The sequence below is a fragment of the Hippocampus bargibanti genome, linkage group LG01 (genome assembly GCF_051943395.1).
Source record: "Hippocampus bargibanti isolate YZ-2025 linkage group LG01, ASM5194339v1, whole genome shotgun sequence".
Classification (NCBI taxonomy): domain Eukaryota; kingdom Metazoa; phylum Chordata; class Actinopteri; order Syngnathiformes; family Syngnathidae; genus Hippocampus; species Hippocampus bargibanti.
The window spans coordinates 15,751,363-15,767,330 of record NC_142734.1 but is presented as its reverse complement, the minus strand read 5'-3'; the positions used below and the strand labels follow the sequence as shown (position 1 = coordinate 15,767,330).

Sequence of the window (15,968 nt, the reverse complement as noted above, 5' to 3'; positions counted from 1 at the left end):
TCTGGGGCCATTGTGCTTTTTTGCGCCTGTAATGGGCAGCATCTTCACAGCCCCGCTTTGTTCAGCGGAAAGGTTGGTGCTGTTGGACAGTCTGCGGCTGGATGGATCCATGGCTTGAGGAGCCCGCGATAAGAAGAAAGGAGCGTCAGCGCAGAGCGCCGATGCGTATGTGGAACTGTCGCGGCTTGGAATTGAAGCAGATTTATGTGGGACAGGAGATGTTAGACAATCTATTTTCGTCAATGGATGGTACAGCTTCGTGTTTGCTTTCAACATTTAGCTTGTAGTAGACGTGCACATTCCACCATGAGGTCCATGATCCACTGCTGAAAAGGATGCTTTGATCCTCTCCTCTTTAATCTAGAACTGTTTCATATCACAAAGAGGATACAGCAAGTGCTGAAGAATGAATGACTCTCTGTGTCTTTGTGTTGTTATATTATTTGTTATTTTTGTTTTGTTTTTCCCAATATGGCGGTGCGTAAACACACAGCGCCTCCTCTCTCTCCCGGCAAATTGTCGTTTTCGTGCTTATGTTTGTCAAACTCATTATAAGTGCCTTGCACGCTGGGTCTGAGAGGACAGTAATTGCATCTGTGCTGTATGTCATGCACATTAGCATATTTGACAATAAAGCTGACTTTGACTTTGATTTTTTTTACTTTGATAATTCTAGTGAAGCTTTTTCGAGGCAACATCATGCTTTAGATCCATATTTCTCCACCTGGCAGAGGGACCTAAGTGGAAAACAAATGGGATCGATTAAGTGGTCGGGAACAGCAGATAATTACTATAATTAATTCAGAAATATATATCTATCTTTTAATCCATTGATTATCTGAGCCTCTTAACATGATATGGGCTGCGGGCATGCTGGAGTTCAGCCACTTTCTGTTCAAAGGCGGGGTACACCCTGATCTGGTTGCTATTCTCGGGGTAAATAAATATACTAAATATCTAAGAAATAAATAAGTATAGAAATAACAACAAACACTGCGGTATCGTACAATTACAGCATAATTAACTTGCAGCTTAACTTGCAAAGATTTTTGTTTTCCTCAATGGATTCACAATGGACGTCAATACCACGAATAGCAGTGCACCACGGAATATGGTTCCTTTAAACAAAAATTGAAGAAGCATCTCATCAGTTTGACAACAGTTGTTTGCTAATTATATACTGATGTAACACAGTGAAAAAGCCTAGAGGTTTGTAGTTGTCAATATTAGACAACATAAGCACACCAAAATTCTTCATTTCATTCGAGCCATCCACTTTAGGGAATAGCCTGAAATAACAGCTCCACCACCGGCTCGGCAGACGGCTTCATTAGAGCTTGCCGAGACTGTGAAGCATCTCCTACAGCGGGACCTCCCAGTCCTACCAGTCAAACTCCCAGACAACTTCAGTTTCATCTCATGCCACTGAGGTGAATGCAAAGCGAATAGATGAGCCTTCGTGATTCACGTGAGGGATTTGTTTTTGTGGTTCTCTGTCTTGTCTGATAAATGGCTTCAATTTAACGTTGGCTTTTTCTGTAAAAAAAAGTCAATAAGGGAAAAACTTGCCATGTGTAGAAGAATCTCATTATCAGGTGTTTGGTGAGGTAAAAACGTGGGTCGTGTGTCAAACATTATTTTTTTGCTCATTCTTCATTGAATGCATTGATGCATTCAATGAAGTGGTTGAGGGACTTTTCAAATTCGGTTCAATGCATAGGAGACCGAATCAAGTCGATGGGCTGTCATTAGCGTACATGATGTTTAGATGCATGTTCTAATATGAAACATGAACACAAGATTCCATCAGTCACCTGGCCTGCCATCCAATTTCATTCGGATAATTTAAACTTGCAAGCAAAATAATTATGAGCGCTCTATGATGACACTGAATTCAACATACTTCATCGAAGGTGCAGTTTGGCAATTATTCAGAAAAGATGCTCCAATCTTGTTGTGTAGTTAAATCTTGGTGAATTTGAAATTATGTTGTGTAGTTAAAACAACAAAGTAGCATTTAGCTTAATGCTAACACAGCCAACAGCACTAATATCACAGTAGTTGTGTTAAGTTCATTCTGTATCCCTAAAATCTATTTATTAATGGATTATTTTATTACAGACAGTGGTGTTCTACGTTGTTTAATTACTTTACATGTTTCGGTGTGCACTTCCACCTTTACGCTGATGAAATGTGTCCACTCCAGTGCCAGGGTTTTTGTCATTGTCACTTGAATTGCAGAACCCACAGAATGTTGAGTTTTAGGACTACATAAACATTCAATGCAGCGTACGAAACCTTAGACTCTCTTCTTTCATCAGAAAGAAAGAATTAATTCCCAAATTATATGAGGTTGAAATGAGGGCGGCTGTCCAAACTCCAATGCAATACATACATATTGGTTAACAAGAGCTGAAGCTGGAACAAAGCGCTAATATGGAAAAAAAGGAAAATGCTGCCCCCTTGTGGAAAGGAAAACATGGCCAGAGGCCTGGCCAGCGCTTTGTCAGCGTCCAAGCAAGGAAAAACAAACACCAAACTAATTCCAGAATGGCACTCTACGTCATATTTTCAATTCCTGAATACATTTGTGAATGGCAATGAATGAGTTCATTGCTGCATGTACAGTATCCTTTTCATTGGGGGTTGATGACTCGGGGTGAGAGTTTTGAGTGACAAGTCTGAAACCTGCTTGTGTAATCGCAAATTCCCGGCTCACCAATTAGAAATGGCCCCACTGTAAAACAAAATTAGGACGGCATTGTTATTTTATCCTTTGATTGAACAGGCTGCCATTTTTTGCTGTCATGCTGTGAGCTACGCATTTCTCCCTCATACTCGTTCATTTCCTGTGTGCTCTCAGTGATGCAGTAGCATTATAAGGTTATTGAACATTCACTGCAAATTCCCTTTTGCCTTCCACCGCCCTTAAGATGTAGTACAGTAATTTATTGTCACCTGCTAAAGACATGTTGTTCACTCCTCTTCAGGTACCACACGCGCCCCACGAGACGGAGAGGTGCCAGGGGTGGATTACAACTTCCTGTCAGTGGATGACTTCCTAGAACTTGAAGAAAGTGGTACACTGCTCGAAATTGGAACATATGAGGGTGAGGATGACTGTGATGATGATGAAGACTGACAGTCTGTGTCTAAAATTGTAATCTGAATCACCACGGTAAAAAAAGAGCATAACAATAATCCAAATGAATGTTCCCTACATGCAGGTGAGCCGTCAGATTGCAGGTTGATTTTGATTTGACATGGTTGCCGGACCAGGCTCAGGCTACATCTGGCCCTCTCATTCTGATTAGTACTATGTTTTCCCATGCTCTAAATCTCAGACTTAAACAAACTCGTGTGCATGTATAAACGTGACACATATGGAGAGGTGTGCGTGCGTGTGTGTAAGGAAGTAAGTGTGTGTCTTTGGGGAGGGCTTTGTGATTGTGTGTTTGTAGGCCTGGGAGAGAATGCTACAACACTAATCTGCTTGGCAGCAGTCTGCGACCCTGTTGGCACTTGACAAATTTCTCTCTTTCACACAGACAATGTCACAAACCTGTCCACAGGAGTCTGTCACCGGCAAACTGATGGAGATCGATCGATCGATCGATCGATCGATCGATCTATCTATCTATCTATCTATCTATCTATCTATCTATCTATCTATCTATCTATCTATCTATCTATCTATCTATCTATCTATCTATCTATCTATCTATCTATCTATCTATCTATCTGTCTGTCTGTCTGTCTGTCTGTCTGTCTGTCTGTCTGTCTGTCTGTCTGTCTGTCTGTCTGAGCCTACTTTCTAGACAAGTGATATATGTCTCTCAAAAGTCTGTGTTTACTCATTCACTGCCATTTCCAAATTAAAAAAAGAGCAGGCTAGGCTAACACTGAAAAAAGAACTGACCCGCATGTCAGCTTTTGGTAGTAATATCATGTTTCTCTTTTATATCTTCTCGGAAATAGGTGATAGGGACTCATAGGTTGTCTGAAAGTTTTTTTCTTGCATCGAGTATATGTGCTTGAGTCTTTCTCCTTCAGCCTCTGAAGCATGCTAATGTCCTCCTTGTTGCCTAGGTAACTATTATGGGACCCCAAAGCCGCCAAGGCAGCCCGTCATTGGGACAGTGATTCTCGGAGATGTAGACTCCCAGCAGTCCACTCCCAAGCGCTCCAAGTCCTACAATGACATGCAAAGTGTCCGAGTAGTGCCTGCTGACGACGACGATGACAGCCAGGCCTCGGAAATGAACAACACTTTCACAGGTGAGAGCAGCAGAGTGCATTTCCTTCATCAATGTCTCTTTCTCTCGCTGTCTGTCTGTGCCGGTCATCTTCTCCACCCACGAGAAGCGGATGTGCGTATGAGAAGTGTTTGTCCGAGATTAGCGTCATAATTGGATGGAGATAATGTGTGTATTTGCGCTCCTCTGTCAAGTGGTTACGTCATGTCTTTGTTCTCTCCTCACATCCCTCCAAACACTGCCATCTGCTTGTCAGGAGGGGAGAGATTTGTCAGGTTTATGTTTTTCGAAAAAAGATAAGACAAACATGTATTGCAGCCACTGGCTCTTAGCTAATATACAAACTCGTATGAAGAGTACACATCGGCATTAAAAAGCTGTTTATTCGTGTTCATTCAGCAGACGTGCCCAAAGCATTAGAGAGTTGACTGTAAAGTGTCCTTGAGAGTTTTGAAAGGCGCTTAGAAATTAAATGGATTATTATTATTATTATTATTATTATTATTATTATTATTATTATTTTTTGTTTGGGAGCCTTTTACTGAGCGAGTTGCTTGTTCTGTGGCCACGAAGAGACATCAGTCTTCTTGTGCCGGTTCCAAGCCCGGATAAATACAGAGGGTTGTGTCAGGAAGGGCATCCGACGTAAAAGCTTGGCCAAAACAAACATGCGGATCAAACCTCTAAAGATGGAGGACACTGATTTGCTGTGGCGACCCCTTGAAGGGAAAAGCCGAAAGGAAAAGAAGAAGATTATTATTATTATTATTATTATTATTATTATTATTATTATTATTATTATTATTATAAGGACAGTGTCATGATTTAAAAACGGTAGATGGAGGACACTGATTTGCTGTGGCGACCCCTTGAAGGGAAAAGCCGAAAGGAAAAGAAGAAGATATAGAGTGCTTTCCAATTGTGATTTTGATCATTACAATTTGGCACGGTTGTTAACAACCTTCCTCTCTGTGATGTCTCAAATTCTGAGAACATTATGTTATTCACTTTACAAGGATTTTTTCAAAAAAACGAAGACATTTTCAATACATTTCCCCCATCAGTTCCAGTTTTTCGAAGCTCTTTTACTGCTTTGTGACTATTTTCCCACCCCTCTTAACAGTGTGAATGTGTGCCCTCCTTGTGTCCACCAGAATGTTGAATTAGCATCTTGATGGGACTTGAAAGGAGCACAGAGGTGGTTTAGGACAAGCTGGGCCAGAGCTGGGAAACGAGTGGGGGCAATGGCAGAGAAAGCTAATTTATGGATAATGAGAAAATAAGAGGGTGGTGATCCAAATCAGATCAGGAAAAAAGACCCTTTTTGGGAAAATTAATATATTCCTCTACAGCCTCTTTTCAGTACACTGAAAAAAGGATATTGAATGTAGTCAATTTTATTTTGGCAACTGTCTGCAAGCAAAAGTCACATCTGGATTTCAAAACGTTTTTAGTGGCTAAAGAGGCTTGTTTTTAACTCATTCACTGCTAGACAATGTGCAAAAATGTCTCCACTGCAGTGCCACAGTTTTTGTCATTTTCCCTCAAATAGCACTATCCACAGAATATTGAGTTTTAGACTACATAACCATTCAATACAGTGTAAGAAGCCTTACACTCGATTCTTTCTTCGGATAAAAAGAGTTAATTCCTAAGTTATGAGTCTGGAGTTATCTTAGGTGAGAGTGGGTGTGGCTTAATAAATGCAAATGCTGCAAGGAAAAACATTGCCACAGGTCTGATCAGTGCTTTATCACACACCCCTGCCCCCTACAAGAAAAACCAAAACAAATTAGGGAATGGCGCTCCATGTCATGCTTTTCAATCCCTCAATAAATTTGCGGATGGCAGTGAATGACTTAAAAGATGTATGGGTCGTGGTTTTAGATGATTGTATTTCATGCAACCAATTGACAAAATAAAATTGAGTACCATATTTTGAATACCGTTTTTTTCTGGATTATAAAGCGCAACTTCAATGAATGGCATATTTTAAAACTTTGATATGTAAGGTGCACTTAATTATAAGGCGCGTGATCATCTTTTGAAAGAATTGGCTTTTTCTGGTGCGCCGTATAGTGCGGAAAATATAGTAACTCAACACACTTTTTTTCAATATGCATCAATGAGGGTAAAGGAACTAAATAATACAATACAGTACTTTTTTTTTTTTTTTTTGCTTTTTTTGAATGTTGCTGTGCCAATTACCATTTTGTGTTTGGGAGCCTTTTACTGAGCGAGTTGCTTGTTCTGTAGCCACAAAGGGACATATGTCTTCTTGTGCCGATCCCAAGCCCGGATAAATACAGAGGGTTGTGTCAGGAAGGGCACCCGACGTAAAAGCTTGGCCAAAACAAACATGCGGATCAAACCTCTAAAGATGGAGGACACTGATTTTCTGTGGCGACCCCTTGAAGGGAAAAGCCGAAAGGAAAAGAAGAAGATATATTTATTTATATAGCGCTTTAACAATAGCTGAAGCTGTAACAAAGCGCTTAACATGGACAGCTATCATATACAGGGAATAAAGCTGTCACAGACAAGATCGTAGAAAGCACTAGGGAGTGAAACCAAGTTCAAGTCAAAATCATGCTGAGTCGAATGCCAAAGTGAGGTGTGAGGTTTGATGACAATAGCTTGCTTATTTTCCACTGTTGTTCTCTGGCTTGTGTGAGATATAAACTATCTATGTTCTTCCATGTTGCTCCTTGTCTCGCCTGTTTTGTTACCCAGGATCCTTAGTGCGTAGTCTCTTCCCCTCTCCTTTGTTGTGCGCAGGTAACCCTAGCGACCAGGATGAGAGCCGCGGCGGTATCCTCCGCCCGTACCCCGCGCGTGACAACGCTCCTTCCTGTGGTCTGAACAATGCGGCCATCTCCACAGCCGACAGCGGTCAGCAGACCCTGGCAGAGCCGCAGGTCTCCCCAGAAGACGCATTGGGACCGCTACCCGAAAACTGGGAGATGGCCTACACTGAAAATGGAGAACTTTACTTTATAGAGTATGTGTCCAAGTCTGAAAGAGCTCCCATTTCAACAGCATGAATTCACTTTGCTCGAAGTGATGTAGTCCACACATCTCACAAAGTAGTCACTGCATTTTACCCCTGTTGCACGTCTTAACCTCCCCAACCACAACAATGTGGCTTTAACGCCTGGTCAGGCCATCCACTGCCTTCCTGTTAATCCCTGCATGCGCCGATCTCGAAAGGAGATCAAACCCCGATCACCTGATTACCTCCACCTCTTTGTCCTTTTTGCAGCACTACAAAGGCACACCACCAGGACATGGCTGTGCATTTAAAGAGCTTGTATGTTCATTTTTCAAATCACTATTGTTTCTTTTTACACTGAAGGGGGGAGAATACAAAATCCAGGGTTTCTATTTTGCCTGTCTCGCTCTGTTATTCGTATTTGTCTAGACGGCCGAGGCGTGCATTCCTTGATAAATATGTAAAAACGTCTTTCAATTTTAAGCTGCTATTGACATGTGACTTATTTGAACATGTCTTCATTATTGTTTGTGTTTATTCAGCCACAATACAAAGACCACATCATGGTTGGATCCTCGGTGTCGAGACAAAGCCTCCAGGCCTCTGGAAGAGTGTGATGATGATGGTAAGCTGCCACAAAATTTAGCATACGTCCGTACCACATGAGCAGTGTGACATAATATCCAGGTATCTGGGAAGAAAATGACAAGTTGGATTCGAAACAAACGGTCAAATAGGTCGCTGATTAGTATTGTTTACAAAGTAACACACATCGGGTAATGGCACCACCAAGTGGCAAAGAAACGTACTTGTACTGTATGTGACATTTTTAGGTAATGCTAGCTCATTTTTTTGCTTTAACATTCTAAGGGGTTTCTTCTTCCCTTTTTTTTTATCCTGTCTTCACTGTCATTTCATTATTTTATTTATCCCTTCTTACCCCACTTGATTTTCCTTTATTCCCCATCCCATTTCTGTTTCTTCATTTTTTTTCTTTGTTTCATTCTGCTTTCACCTTGGAGAAGAGGGGATACATTCGGAGGACCTGGAGACCGATCTAGGTAGGATGTCTCCATTTTACTCTCCTGGTCACCAGAAGCGGCTTTATTGCCATTATTGCCATAAGTTGACAAACACGAATTTTGCCTCAATATAATGGAGCATGGACGGAGGGAAAGCACTAGTAAAAAATATACCCATATACACTACAATAGAATACATTTACTGTATATATATATATATATATATATATATATATATATATATATATATATATATATATATATATATATATATATATATATATATATATATATATATATATATATAAAGTCTCGTGATATCGGATATAGCGATAGTCCCGGTTATATCGATACTATTTCTATGCACGCACGGAGAAAATTACATGCAAACAGGGTCGGATATATCGATAGTCCCGGTTATATCGATATTTTTTCGGACTCCTTGAATATCGATATAACGAGACTTTACTGTATATATATATATATATATATATATATATATATATATATATATATATATATATACACACACAGTGAAGTCCTGCTTAGTCCGACTTGAACAAATATCCCTCGTAATACCATAATTTATGACACAACGGCTGGAGATATCATTTACAAAAGCACACACACGCAGTACTGGGCGTGGCATCACCTTTATCGTCTACAACACAGGCTATTTTCCGGAGCAATTACACATCAATAAATCTGCATCAGCAATTAGAACTTGTCACTATACGTGATACTGCAAACACTTAAAAATAAAAGGAAATTTAAAATCATTTGTCCACAAAGTTTTATTAAGTCCACCAAGAATATGCAATCTTTAACAAGATTTTACGCTAAATTACAAAATGTCAGTTTTATATATAGTTTTATATAGTATAGTTTTAATATAAGAAAAACAACAAGACGTTCACAAAACGAACTATTTGTTGAAAATAAAAGTAAACAAATCTTTTTCATTTGTTCTTGAGAATAGGCCTACATGCGACAGCGAGTTGTCCTCTCCTTCAGCCATTGTGGGTTAAAAAAGCGACTAGATATACTTGGTTTTTCTGCTAAAGTTTCCGGGTCTGATCTGTTGTAGCTTGGTTGATTTGCATAGCGCTGCCTCCACTGAGGGCTGAGGTAAAGTGAGTATCCAATCACAGGACGTGTACATGTCATGTTCAACGCGATAAGATCTATCTATATATATATATATATATATATATATATATATATATATAATATATATATATATATATATATATATATATATATATATATATATATATATATATATATATATATATATATATATATAAAATCCTCGTCTCACCCACCATGGGTGGTGTCTGTCCCCATTTCAGCTCGGGTCCTCTACCAGAGGCCAGGAAGCTTGAGGGTTCTGCGCAGTATCCGTGCTGTTCTCAGCACTGCGCTTTTCTGGACCGAGATATCCGATGTTGTTCCCGGGATCTGTTGCAACCACTCGTCAAGTTTGGGGGTCACTGCCCCAAGTGCTCCGACCACCACAGGCACGACTGTCACCTTTACCTTCCAGGCTCTCTCCAGCTCCTCTCTGAGCCCTTGGTATTTCTCGATTTTCTCATGTTCCTTCTTTCTGATGTTCCCATCACTCGGGACCGTTACATCCACGACAACGGCTTTCCTTTCCCCTTTATCTATGACCACGATATCTGGTTGGTTGGCCATTACCATCTTGTCAGTCTGTATCTGGAAGTCCCACAGGATTTTTGCTTGGTCATTCTCCACCACCTTGGGAGGTGTTTCCCATTTTGAACTTGGGGTTTCCAGTCCATACTCCGCACAGATGTTTCGGTAGACTATGCCAGCCACCTGGTTATGGCGCTCCATGTAGGCTTTCCCTGCCAGCATCTTACACCCTGCAGTTACGTGTTGGATTGTCTCAGGTGCCTCTTTGCACAACCTACACCTTGGGTCTTGTCTGGTGTGGTATATCCCTGCCTCTACGGCTCTGGTGTTCAGGGCCTGCTCTTGGGCAGCCAGGATGAGTGCCTCTGTGCTGTCCTTTAGGCCAGCCCTCTCTAGCCACTGATAGGACTTCTTGAGATCAGCCACTTCTGCTATGGTTCGGTGGTACATCCCGTGTAGGGGCTTTTCCTCCCATGATTGTCCCTCTTCCAGCACCTCATCCTCTGTTCCCCATTGACTGAGACATTCTCTGAGTACATCATCCGTTGGAGCCTTCTCTTTGATGTATTCATGGAGCTTGGATGTTTCATCCTGGACAGTGGCTCTCACACTCACTAGTCCCCGGCCTCCTTCCTTACGGCTTGTGTACAGTCTCAGGGTGCTGGACTTGGGATGGAACCCTCAGTGCATGGTGAGGAGTTTTCGGGTCTTAACATCCGTGGTCTGAATCTCTTCCTTTGGCCACCTTATTATTCCTGCAGGGTATCTGATCACTGGCAGGGCATAGCTGTTTATTGCCCGGGTCTTGTTCTTGCCATTGAGCTGGCTTCTGAGGACTTGCCTCACCCGCTGGAGGTATTTGGTCGTAGCCGCTTTCCTTGTTGCTAATTCGAGGTTGCCATTGGCCTGTGGTATACCAAGGTACTTGTAGCTGTTTTCACAAGTATATATATATATATATATATATATATATATACACACATACATATGTATTGTATTGCTATGTTGGTATGTTTGTATATTATATTATATTATATTATATTATATTATATTATATTATATTATATTATTATATTATATTATATTATATTATATTATATTATATCTACAATATTATATACTTTTGACACATTCAAATGCAGTCCCTCATGTTCCTCATGCTCTGTCATGGCTTCCTAAGGATGACACATGAACGCATATCAGTAAGAGGGGCACGTATTGCCCGTTCAACAAATCATTCCATCAACTTTTCCTTTCCTTGGTGTCGTGGAGGTACGACTCTGGTGGGAAAACTATAAAGTGCCACAGAGTGAAACCGAATCCCTGCAAGTCCTTCTGGAGGTAAACAGTCTGCAGGCCACACCATGACGTGCCCTCCGTGTCGCCAGATGATAGTGGTCGGCACTTATGCTTGTTGGATGACATCAAGTTATCCTTTAATTCTTTAGCCTATCAAGAAGGGGGGGGGGGGAAGATTGTTCGTCATGTTGGGAATCCTGTTAACCAAACGTAAGACACTGTCTTCTAAAACGTGTTCATAATTTGTTTGACAAGACGCCAACCGCCCCCGGCCCACCGTCAACTTCACCTGTAGCTGCACCTGCACCAACTCTCACTGTGGCCTTACCCTCCCTGCCCCCTCTCACGACCAGCTTTCCACAACCAACATCTGCCTTCCCAACCGTTGCCACACCCTCAGCCGCCACTCTGCCTCCTGGTTCCTGCCTGTCTGTCACAACTGTGCAGGTGAGGAACCAACTGAGGAGGATGCAGGTGAGGAAGGCAGCAGGTCCGGATAATATCAGTTCCCGACTCCTCAAGACCTGCTCCGACCAGCTGTGTGTCATTGTCCAGCACTTGTTCAACCTGAGCCTGAAGCTGGGCAGAGTTCCACAGCTGTGGAAAACGTCATGCCTGGTCCCAGTGCCCAAGATTGCCAACCCCAAAGAGCTCAACAGCTACAGACCGGTGGCGCTGACGTCTCACCTGATGAAGACGCTGGAGAGACTCGTCCTCGCCCACCTGCGACCGCTGGCAAGCTCATCGCTGGACCCGCTACAGTTTGCCTACCAGCCCAGCATCGGTGTGGAGGATGCCATCATCTACCTCCTCCATACGGCGTTGCTGCACCTGGAGAATGCTGGGAGCACGGTGAGGATCACATTCTTCGATTTCTCCAGTGCCTTCAACACCATCCAGCCAAGTCTACTGGGGGACAAGCTGCGGCATGCCGGAGTCGACCATCACCTCACATCCTGGATTACAGATTACCTCACAAACAGGCCACAGTACGTGAGAGTAAAGAACTGTGAGTCGGGCAGGCTTCTCTGCAGCACCGGAGCGCCGCAGGGAACAGTCCTGGCTCCATTCCTCTTCACCCTCTACACCTCGGACTTCAACTACAACACCTCAACCTGCCACCTTCAGAAGTTCTCTGACGATTCAGCTATTGTCGGCCTCATTACAGAGGGAGACGATAGGGAGTACAGGGGACTGACAAAGGACTTTGTAGACTGGTGCCAGCAGAATCACCTCCAGATCAACACCGGCAAAACCAAGGAGCTGGTGGTGGACTTCTGCAGGAAACAATCGTCACCTGCACCATTGAACATCCAGGGTTCGGACATTGAGAGGGTGACCTCCTACAAGTACCTGGGTGTTACTCTCAACAATAAACTGGACTGGACAACAAACCCTAATCAAAAAGGGACAGAGTCGCCTCTTCCTCCTCAGGACACTGAGGTCTTTTGGAGTTCAGGGGTCACTCCTAAAGACCTTCTATGACTCTGTGGTGGCATCAGCCATCCACTATGGCATTGTCTGCTGGTCAGGCAGCATCACCACCCGGGACAGAAAAAGACTGGAGCGCTTTGTCAAGCGGGCCAGTTCTGTCGTGGGCTGCTCGCTGGACTCTCTAGAGGAGGTGGGCAACAGACGGACGCTAGCTAAACTAAAAGCTATGACGGACAGCCCCTCCCACCCCCTCCTGCCCATCCTGACAGCTCTGGGTAGCTCCTTTAGCCAGAGACTATTACACCCGCGCTGCAAGAAGGAGAGGTACCGCCGCTCGTTCCTACCGACTGCTGTCAGGCTTCACAATTCCCAATGATGACATGTGAAAAAAAAAAAAAAAAAACTGGACACTTGTAAATATGGGTTGTTGCAATATATCTAAATGCATTTCTTGATTCTGCACTATGTACAGTCTTGTTTATAGAACAGTTTTTGCACATCTACATTTGCACAGTATACAGTTGACATTTTTATTTTGTTATGCTTAGAATATCTTGTTTTCTATCCTTTCACTCCCACCCCAACCCCATCCCTCTTCAATTGCTGCTGTGGACTGCAAATTTCCCCATTGCGGGACGAATAAAGGTATTCTGATTCTGATTCTGAACACACAAATACATCCTTTGTACTAAACAAAAGATATCGAAAATACCTCCTCCGTTGTTTTCTTACATACTATCCCGTCGGCAGACAATTCACAATACAAATGTCACGGTGCAGTACTCAGTGTTTATTGTGGCGCTGATCAGTCCTCTGTTTGTTGGCATCACAAGGAAACCAGGCCATGCTTTAATTTATGATGCCTTGTGGCATCCTCGCTCAAAGGGTTGTCGCTAAATATTATTCCAACATGAATTAGTTACACGATTAATCAATTTGTCGTGTGGCTGTCAATGTGCTGATTTGATGCGACGGTTGTTCGCTTCTCGCTGATTGGTGTTCAATGTTTGACGCTGTCTTTTATTTCAGAGTTGCCGCCAGGATGGGAGAGGATAGATGACCCAGTGTATGGAATTTACTATGTGGAGTAAGTAAATCATCTTGTTGGCATATCACCTTGCAGCGCCAAAGGAAATCAAGCTGTCTTCTCTCACAAATACACTTTACAACGCATTTAAACTGGAGCGCTGTCAAATCCAATAAACATTTCCTCCCTCCTGTGTCAGTCATATAAACAGGAAGACCCAGTACGAGAACCCAATGGTGGAGGCACGCCGTCGCAAAATCCTGCAGGAACAGCAGCAGCCGCAGCCTCCAGAAGGTGAGCGGTACATTCGAGGTTGGTTTCCTGTCCATTTTTTTCTTACTTTCCTCATTTCTTTCTTTCTTTCTTTCTTGTTTTCTAGATGTTTCTTCCGTGTTTCTCTTTCGTGGTGCTAAACATTGATGTGTTGTGTAATAATAATAATAATAATAATAATAATAATAATAATAATACATTTTATTTATAAGCGCCTTTCAAACCTCTCGAGGACACTTTACAATCACAAAATAAATAAAAACACAGATACAATTGTAAATAAAACAAGAGATACAAGATATGTTAAAGACAAAAGCATTTGCTCGCCAAATCAGTCACATTTATTGGACATGTTTACAAATTCAGTTCGTGCCATCCCAAAACTTGGTGCTGCTCGTTGTAATTTTTATTTTAGCGATGAAATAAAAATGTGTTGTACATTTTTTTCTATTTCCTTTACCATGAAAAGTTACTTCTTACTTTTGACCATCTTGACAATTTACATGTTTATTTGTCTCCATTGCCATCGTATAACTTTGTTCCATGCTGAATATGTTTGTTTCAAGAGAACAAACAAACACATGGCTATGCTCAATGTTTACCCCCTTAAACCAAAGGATTTGGTGCAGATGGATAGTCCTCTGTCAAAAAAATCATGCTCACTTTAAATTCTAAGTGGGAAAGAGCAACTGTCGATGCTTAACAATGCTTATTGTCATTGTAGTGCAACATTTCACCAAATTGAGAGATATTACAGATATTTTAGTCACCTATTGAGCCACGTGAGCCGGGCCTAAGGTTGGGAATTATTTCCAAATGATATCAACAGCAAAATTCAATCACAGATGGCTTTATGTGTCCCCCAATGTATTTTCATGCTGCTTTCTTTTTCCTAGCACGACGGGTTCTTGAGCTATTTCCATTTTTTTTTGTTTTTTTTTAAGATTCACCAATAAAAGCTTACGAAATATAGATTTCTCTCTCGGGTTGCGACAACATTTCTGTTGCTGAACCTTCTTCTTAATTCATACGTATTTCAAAATATGTTAGATATGATAGATTTGTTATTCTCATGAATACCAACTGATGTTGGTGTATGTGCCATGGAAATACAACTTTGAAATGTGGGGACTGACCTGAATGGTTTGTCTTGACAGAGTGGATAGAGGAGCATTCTTCAGCTGCAGCACCCTTGGTAAACTACGTTCCAAACAACCTCGAGACCTACAGAGACCCTCAAGTCCCACCAACACTACCTCCGGTGCCCGCAGGAGCCAAACGTAAGTATCCAGTTTCCCCATCTTATCATGTGGTGTTTTGTATTTAGTTTTTACATTTTCTACAACCGCATTGCACTGTTTTGTTTTATTTTTTTTGTGGTCAGTAGTTTCAATGTGTGATCATTGACCACTCGAGCAAAAAAATCAGAAATGCAGATTTGACGTTTTTTTTGTTTGTTTGTTTTTTTCACCACTATGCAGGGGGAAAGCCGTTCTTCACCAGAAACCCCACAGAGCTGAAAGGAACATTCATTAACACAAAGTTGAAGAAAAGTCGTCGCGGGTTCGGCTTCACTGTGGTTGGAGGTGATGAGCCAGATGAGTTCTTACAGATCAAAAGTCTTGTGCTGGACGGACCTGCAGCCGTGGATGGCAAGATGGAGACAGGTGCAGTACACTTTTGGCATCAGTAGGAGACACTGTCTTCTTACAAGTACACTACTTGAGCCTCTCGTTTCCCATTCAAGTGTCCCCATCTTGAAAACGGCCAAGTATCACATGAATTTCTTGATATGGCACTTGAAAGGTATTATGTGACTGTTTTGAAATACTTGAAGTTCATATACGAGTATAAGAAATTGATGTGGAGATTGGACTATAGCACACTGAATTACTTTTATGTCAAATTGACAGCCGCCCCCATAAACAGTTTCTCGAAACATTGCTTGCTAGAGATGGGAACAGGGTCTGTTGTTATACCCAAGGCGGCACATGGTCATATAATTT

At 42.0% G+C, this 15,968-nt stretch overlaps 1 protein-coding gene across 12 annotated transcripts in view; it reads left to right on the top strand.

The window, feature by feature from the left end:
* Positions 1-15,968, top strand: part of LOC148903300 (membrane-associated guanylate kinase, WW and PDZ domain-containing protein 1-like) — a 109,040-nt gene that overhangs the window by 60,555 nt on the left and 32,517 nt on the right. For 5 of the 12 annotated variants that reach the window (XM_088999584.1, XM_088999553.1, XM_088999616.1 and 2 more), the window contains 9 exons: positions 2,991-3,110; positions 4,090-4,278; positions 6,990-7,257; positions 7,791-7,873; positions 8,271-8,309; positions 13,692-13,749; positions 13,889-14,001; positions 15,120-15,242; positions 15,444-15,629. In XM_088999584.1, the coding sequence (XP_088855710.1) occupies positions 2,991-3,110; positions 4,090-4,278; positions 6,990-7,257; positions 7,791-7,873; positions 8,271-8,309; positions 13,692-13,749; positions 13,889-14,001; positions 15,120-15,242; positions 15,444-15,629 (1,179 nt within the window). The remainder of the gene's footprint in view (positions 1-2,990; positions 3,111-4,089; positions 4,279-6,989; positions 7,258-7,790; positions 7,874-8,270; positions 8,310-13,691; positions 13,750-13,888; positions 14,002-15,119; positions 15,243-15,443; positions 15,630-15,968) is intronic. The other 7 variants (XM_088999642.1, XM_088999577.1, XM_088999561.1 and 4 more) reach the window with 6 other exon arrangements.